Here is an 8,328-nt window from a genome sequence, read left to right as displayed (position 1 = left end):
CAGACATGGGGGGAGGTAGGGGAGAACACACTTTAATAGAAGCAGCAGTGCGTTAGCTCAGGCTGGCTCCACAGCGTCTGTATTGATCAGGCACTTCAGTGGGACTTTTTGGCATTTTTACCTAAAGCTGATTCAATCAGCTATTAGATAAAAGCACCTAAAAAGCTCCACTGAAGTGCTCCATCTATATAGATGTTGGGAAAGCTGGGTGCAAGTAATGTGCTGCCTCTCCTGAGCATGTGCTGGGTTCAGTGCAGGAGCCTGTCAAGGTTGAAGTAAAGCACCGATTTTTTTTCCCCCCCATGTCTGCAAGCAGCCTGAGTGATCATCTAGACTGACCTCCAGTATGCAGCAAGTAAACATTTCGGTTTTCTACAATCACTTTTACACTGACCTCTCAGGGAGGGGAAATACCAGGTTTGCAATATAAGATTTGTAATATACAAGACCCCAATCCCCATTTAGCATGCTCTTCTTCTGTGGTTTACCTTCTTTTGTGTATTACACCAGTGTGGAAACTGCTTACAATATCTTGTATTGTTTTTCATGCTGTTAGTGCTACAAACAAGGTACCAAAACCTGCAGATGCTGTCTGCATGCAATTCCCATTGAAAACATCAAAGGATATTACTTTTTTTTACATGTTCAATGTAATTCTATTTCACAGTTCACTACACACACAAAAATACAGAGTACTTTAAAACAGTTTCAGCCTCTCAGCCTGTATGAAGATGGATAAACCTCTGTTAATCCTGGATACAATTAAATAATGTACATAACATATACAGTAAATATGTGCAAAAATGAAATACATGGATTTTATTACCATGGCATTGATATTTGCCTCCGATATACATTAAATCGAAGCCTTTATGGCACTTGCAAATGTAGCTCCCAAAAGTGTTAACACATTTCCTAAATCTGGGACAGACAACTCTCCCAGTAGCACATTCATCAACATCTGCAAATAGAAAAAAAGTGTTATTTTTTATTACATAGATAAGGTACTATCTATCTTAAATGGGTTTCAAGTCTCAAAATTAAACACAGTCATCTGAATGGTCCCATATCTTTGGAAGACTTCTTTTTGACTCAGGGCTAGCAGCCTCATGGGCACTATGATGTTGAGGAGCTCACACTCTATTTCACACATCTTCTGTCACCAAGAGAGACTAAAGAAGCCATTTGCTAAGATACTGGTAGAAAATAAGGTTAGATATGATCTACCATAGCCTCACTTAGCATAAACTGATTTATGTTAATTGACTGATTTATAAACAGGTGGCAGGCTGCAGTAGTCTCCTGAATGCTGGCTAATTTTGAAGGTTGTTCACTGCAATTTGCCTGGATAGAATAATGGCTCCTCTAACACCTAGTCCAACCCCATGCTCAAGGAGTGCAAAGCAAAAACAAAGGAGGGGTGCTTCCTTAATGAAGATGCCAGACACCCAAAGAAGTAGTTATTTTCTCAACTCCCAGGTGCCTTTAATCAGTGGATTGCATTAAAAAAATCAACTAAACTGTAACATTTGTCTGCGATGGTTTAGAGAGGGATGCTTGTACCCCTAAGTAGGGGATTAGACTAGATGAGCAATCCTATGATTCTACAAATTGTTAGGTTAGGGTAAATTATTTCAAAATATTTACTCACAGAAGTTATATAAAACATAGTCCTCTTGGAGTTGACTACCCAAGTACAACAAACAAACTGAAAGAGAAGCATGGATACAATCACATCTACAGAGAAGCTCCTCATCTTTGATATCTTGGGATGCAGCTGGGCTGCAGGTAGGAGGCTTATGAAAATGCAAAGGGGCATTCCCAGATTCCGTACAGAATGCACAGCACTTGCTTTAAGATGTGCAAAAGCGCAAATCTTGGTCCTTAAATCCATAACATTTTTATCTGTGGAAAAACTATTCCAGGTTATTCATAGAGGTTTTATTGCTCTCTCCAATCCCTGCACAGTTGTAACTACAGCATCAGATTTTGCAGACAATGGGATACAAAAGAATAGTTGAAATATTTTTTTAAAATGCTTTAAAGCCTGCCTAAAATATTGTTTGTGTAACATCTAATATATACAGAACACATGATGGCACAATAGAAAGGTGCTTGTTTGAGACCACCTGGGTAATGTGACTATCTGAAACTCATGTTGATAAACTGTTACACTACACCTATCATGCAATTCATATCTATGCAATGATTGTTTTCAGCTGGATTCAGCTTTAAGATGGAAGCATAACTTACCTACACAGGTCCTGCCATCAGGCCCTAGCTGCAACCCTGGAGAAGGACACCGGCAGCGGACCTCTCCTTTCACTACATCACAGCCATACTGACAGTTGGCCATAGAACAAGAAAGGGCATCTAGGGAAAAACAGTCACACGTTGCACTAAATATATAGTACAGGCAAATCACTGGAGTCTCAGGTGAAATAAAGTCTGGTCCAACTACATAAAAGTCAGTGGAAAGTCTCCTGCTGATTTTAAAGGGAGTTGGATCAGGCCAATAAAAGCAAAAATGTGCTCTGTAAATCTTTGCTTTGCTTTCACAGACTGCATTTATAAGAAACGGCAAGTCTAAAGAATACAGTTTTTAGTGGTCTGTGTTATTGAACAAAAACCCCATGAGGAAAATAAAACCAAATGTGTGCTACAAACCCTTGTGGATGGATTCATTTAGAAATGGTAACTCCTCCTTTCAGTACTATCTTTAATTAAAGGTAATTTCTCTCTCTCACCAGATACCCAAAATATCCACTTTTACAGGAGTAAGGAGGAACCTAATCTCCGGGAAGATCTCAGTACAGTTTTATACCAGGCAGCCAACCAGCATATGTAGCTTTAATGATTTTTAAGGCTTTATGTGAGCATAATACAACAGAACTGCAGGTGTCCTGCTGAGAATACTGCAGGCACCTGTCCCTGAAGGAAGATTAATAGTGATTCACAGAGTTGAAGAATGGTTTAGGAAACAATGATAAAACTAACAGAATAAAAATAATTTGTTCATGTTCTGTTCAGTCTCATTTCCTGGAATGAGGAGGCCCATTTAGCACAATGCACAATTTTCAGAAGGATATGTTTTTGCCTTGGGACTCATCTTTTTCTGGTATAAGTTTACCAAGGGTCTCCAGACATTATAGAAAACAGTAACTGGAGTTTGAAACAAAAAAAAGGGAAGCTAAGGAGCCTTGACATACTAGAACACGTTCCATCCGGCATGAGCATGTATCCATTCAGACAATAGCACTTGTAGCTGCCATAGGTGTTCATGCATCGGTGTTTGCACGGCCGAGGCTTTAGTCCACACTCATTAAGATCTGAAGTGGAAAGAGAGCAGGGAGAGGGGGAGGAGAGAAAAAGCAAACCAACAGTTTATGAAAAACTGAGCATTTGAAGCTGTTACAGGACTCTCAATGTTTGGAGAAAGAAGGAAAAATGGGATAATACATTGTTTATATCTAGCCCAGTTTTGTAGTGACCAGAACTGGCTACGATGTAGGTGTGTTTCAGCAACCTCACTACCCCATGACACTAGAGCCATTCAGTTTACTAGCCAACTGTATTGTTTCTTTTTGTTCACATCATAGATACCACACTCATATATTGAATAAGCAGAATTAATTAACACTAATACATATTGTATCAATTATATTTTCTATGATTTCTGAGCAATATTCCTTCCCCTCATTTCCACCTTGATTGGGTCAGAGGCTAGGAACAGATGTGGTATTTGTCCCTGGACAAGTTGTGCCTGTATTTGTCCCAAGAAAAGTCCTGGGATTCATGTGTACACGCACTGCCTTTCTAATCAGGGCTTAGTCAGCGACTGAATGCACTGCCACTTTTCTGTCATTGATTCAATGATGCAATCCCAGGACAACCATTCAGGTGCACCTTACAGTGTCACAGGACAAACTGTTAGCACTTCTTAACCCATAAGCCTTTTTAGGATTTATCCCAGGACAACAGACTTGAACATCTGAACCACTGCATTTTGTCCTGAGATAAAATGGTTCACCCAGGGACAAATATAGGGTCTGCTCACAGCCAAAGTGTCCTCATTACCATCATCACTGCAGTAAAGGACGTTTGTCCTTTCTCTGGCAAAGAAAGTAAAAATCCTGCCACTCTTTATTCTTGCCCAAGGCTTGTAAAAGAACCAAGAATTCTGCTACCTGCCCTCCGACAGGAGTGAGGAGAAGAATTCTTATGCCACCTCTTCCTCATGCCAGGGGAAAAAAGGCTTTTATTTCAAATCCTAACATTTCAAAGCAAGAAGAATCCCCAGGCTTATGACTGGCACCTGCTAAGACACTACACTAAAAATACTCCATGTGACACCCTTCTTCTGGATCTTTCAGTACAGTTCGATTCAAATGTGTAGTTCTACCATAAGCTCCTTGGGACAGAGATCATTTCTGCTGCATGATTTATACAGGACCAATCATATTATGTAATCATTAATAAAAATAGAAAAGACTTCCTTCTACACTACATGCTGGGGTAAGGCAAGCAAGGAAAGTATTAATGTATGTATGTAAGATAATTTTAAAAAAATGTATATGTGACTTAAGTCTCCTTTGCATTCATTCAGCTTTGAATACCATGCTATTTTGTATCAAATATTTTTAGGGCAGAATTGAAATCCATGGTTCTGGGCATCAGAGGTGTGGTCAGCTATTTGTAATACTTTCTAAGAATAACCATATCATATAAGGAAGAGGTTGGGAAGCATTGCAAGATCCCATTCCATGTGCATTTTTGCTGTTTACTGAGTTTCAGCTAATCCCATCTTGCTTATTTCTATTAACGTCTCTTAGTGCTATTTCTGCGTGTGAATGAAAACAGACAGAACATCAGTTTTAAATCCTTCTAAATTCAGATCTTGAAAAGTATTCTGTGACAGACTGCCCCCCTGCAACCACCCCGCCAAGGGGTAACTTGGCTGACATGCTAATGATCCAACGCCAAGAGAGTCAGAGTAAAGCCCTTAACATAGCTCCATTAAATTATTTGATTTTGAGCTTAGCTTTTTAGAGAGAGTTTGGTTTTGAGCCCACAGAATGTTGCAACAAAATCATCTGCTAGTGCAGTTCATTATTACTATGATCACTTCACTGCAAGCCCAATTCCAAAATAGGAAGTCTGTCAAATAAGCTATTCTGTGAGCCTACTGACAATTTTACCATTCCATTTTATTTTCCTCAAAACGTGGCTTTTCTAACACTGTCCGCCACCACCACTACAGGATCTTTTCCTTTATCAACGTACAGAGACATATACCCTGTACACCACAGTATGCAATATTTAGTCTCAGAAGGGACACACACTGGGCGATCACTGGTAGGTCCCACTAGTTCTTCATAAAGCCTATCATTAACACACTGACAGAGTAAAGCCCTTACCAAACTCAAATTTACCAAAACCAAACTCTCTCTAAAGCCCTTTTTATCTAGCTGTACACACATATTGTCTGTAACAGTAGGTCCCCTCAGAAGATTATGGATATGTTGCAAATGGGTGAGAGAAGAAATAGATCAGGCAATGTGTACGTACATTTCATCCCTGTGTATGAGACCTGCCAGCAGCTCTGAAACATTCGCACTATTAATATTCTCCGTCTTCCTCAGATATGTATATTTTTGTTCTTTAAGTAAGGCCCTGTTTTTCATGAACAGGTTCAAGCTAATATTAGTAGTTAATCGTTCAGCTATAGTTGACCCAAGCTGAGCGGACTACAAGCAAATGGTGGATTTAAGAAAGGTCAAGTTACTTACCCAAAGATATAGATATCAATTTGGTATTTCAAACAACATATACATAATAATCCCTCACTCACAGTAAAAGTTCGTACCAAAAGGGAAAATAAAATAAAAGAATTTTCCTCTAAAAGACTGACAATTACAGGTTAGAAACCCAGACAGTGCTAGATCTAATGTGTTAATTAGCATGCTTCAGAGCAGACTCGAGTGAGGGTGCTAATTAGCACACTCCAGTAGCCTCAGTGTCTCGTGTATTCAGTGTACCTGTACTTCAAAATGGGAGCGGGGGCACTTTAAATAAAGCTCATCAAATGAGTCATGTTAAAGTGCCCTGCCACCATTTTGAAGTATGGAAGGCTGACTACATGAGATGCTGCGGGCCACAGTGCTCCTGAGAGTTGCTCTAATTAAAGTGCCCCCCACCTACCCCAGAGCATGTGTAACGATGTCCATACTTCCTTTTAATAATTTAAGGTGGAGTTTAAAATCCGAGGTGCAGCAATATTAAGGTAAGAGTTCAGAAAGTTCCACAATGCTGTTGACTGTGACAGTCGTTCATTATTCCAAACGTGGCAATTATACCATTATGCCACTTAAATTCCAGTGTTGCCTGCAATTATAGACAATACAAAATAGAGCATTCTGAGCTGAAAATTGCTACGTGTAAAAGCAAGTTGAGTGATTTACGAGCTTGGGAAAGCTGGTCCAGAACATAAGCGCAGGCTGCGGAGCACAAATATTTCATTCGAAAGAAGGGATGAAAAAATGTGAATGCAGGGAAAGGACAACTGGCAGTATGGTGGTAAATCTAGCTGTCTCATTTACCTAGCATATAGGTGCTGGTCTGAGATATCATCTTGGATAATAATTGATTTTCTGTATGCCCATAATAATGGAACATTTCCTTCCCTGAGATTCTGCAGTATACTCTATAGGTTGTTTTAATTAGCCCTAGCAGCAAAGACCTAGCATTCTTTTGAAGCACATTCAAACTTTTCTTTTTAGTTTTCAACTTGGATCGGGAAGAAAAGTTAGAGGTCAAATATACACTACTAAATTTACTAAGATTGAGGTAAAACAGAAAGCCCTTGAGCAGAAGCCAAGTAAAATATTCAGGCCTTCATGACACCTATACTCCAAACAGTAGATCAGTTTTCATTTTAGGTACATGTCATCTGACCACTAGGCTGAGTTCCACCTTGAGAACAGATTTATATTACTTTTGAGGAGGTCAGTTCAATCACTGCTTGACTAACAAACAGACAATACAACAACAGTTAACCTCAGAAGTTAATAATGCTCATTCGCTTTTGCTTTCAGTTTTGTTTTAGTCACACTACTGTTTTCATCTGAATGTGATAACGAATTTCCATGGCTGTTGCCTTGGAAAGAAATTTAGAAAAAGCAGTGCAAATCTTGAAAGAGTAAAGCAGAAAAGACACGGTCGTAAGTTAAAAGGATTGCTGAGTGTCAAGCCTTTTCAGAGTACAGGCACACAGCATCAAAAAAGAGTAACTGCACATTTGCTTTGCATGCCAATGATACTGGAGGCCTGCAGCCATTGACAGCCATCAATTCATCATCCTTCAGTACAATTGCAAAGTGTTTTATTATTGTTTAAAGCCGTGCAGGTGGAAGGAGTGTACCACCTGATCTAAAGGACTCTCTCACCCCTTGAAGGTAAATTGGTTGCACGATGATCCATGGGGTAGGAAAAAAGTGGTTCACTGTGCCAGTCAGGTGGGGTTGTATACAGGTGCTCGGCTTCACAGGGGGAGAAAGCACAACAAAAGTCAAAAGACCAAAACTCCGTAACTTTATAATGTCAGTGTCATCTACCTTTACTTTATAATGTCAATGACCATTAGCTCAGACTCTACAAAATATATTTAAAAAGCAAAGAAATTATATTTGCAGGTTAGTTCTGGGAAAACAGAATTCAGATAACCAGTGTTTAGTACAAAGCAGATAGTCTTGAATTACTTGGACTCTGTATTAATCTGCAAAATATTCTCCACTGAACATATATATTGGCTCAGAGCACAGTTATTATAAAGCTGACTGCAAATTTTTAAAAAAGGTTTCGCAGAACATTTGCTGTTTTACAATCTGCTGATGCAGTTTAATTTTTTTTTAAATTCCAGTTGCCATCCAGTCTCAAACAATGACCCAAACTGACTCAGTTTAACCTGTTAATTCATGGAAGTATGTGACAAGATACTGAAATGATTGTTGTTGAACTAGAGCAGGGGTTAAATTTTGTAGTCCAACACTTGGGAAGAAACTGAGGGTTAGATGTAATTAGTCAGTTAAGTAGAGCATCTTGTCTTGAGAACTTCCTGCTTGGCTCACAAGAGATATGAGGGAACTGAACATATGAAATGTCATGCCTATTAACAATACCTTGTATCTATATAATGTCTTTTATCCATTTCCTTTATCTAAAAACACTTCATAACTGGAGTAAATTACTGAAGTAAAAACTGGAGTGGGGAGTCAGTTAGGAAGGCCAGGCGCACCTTGTCATGCATCCACAGATGCATCTCGAGCAGGT

At 39.2% G+C, this 8,328-nt stretch overlaps 1 protein-coding gene across 3 annotated transcripts in view; it reads right to left on the bottom strand.

The window, feature by feature from the left end:
- Positions 1 to 8,328, bottom strand: part of NPNT (nephronectin) — a 93,930-nt gene that overhangs the window by 48,834 nt on the left and 36,768 nt on the right. For 2 of the 3 annotated variants that reach the window (XM_019521929.1, XM_019521930.1), the window contains 3 exons: positions 3,210 to 3,329; positions 2,254 to 2,373; positions 827 to 961 (listed from right to left, as the gene is read on the bottom strand). In XM_019521929.1, the coding sequence (XP_019377474.1) occupies positions 827 to 961; positions 2,254 to 2,373; positions 3,210 to 3,329 (375 nt within the window). The remainder of the gene's footprint in view (positions 1 to 826; positions 962 to 2,253; positions 2,374 to 3,209; positions 3,330 to 8,328) is intronic. The other variant, XM_019521931.1, reaches the window with a different exon arrangement.

The sequence above is a fragment of the Gavialis gangeticus genome, unplaced genomic scaffold, assembly GCF_001723915.1.
Source record: "Gavialis gangeticus isolate Ggan-Ray unplaced genomic scaffold, GavGan_comp1, whole genome shotgun sequence".
NCBI lineage: Eukaryota > Metazoa > Chordata > Crocodylia > Gavialidae > Gavialis > Gavialis gangeticus.
This window is presented reverse-complemented; position numbering and strand designations above follow the sequence as displayed.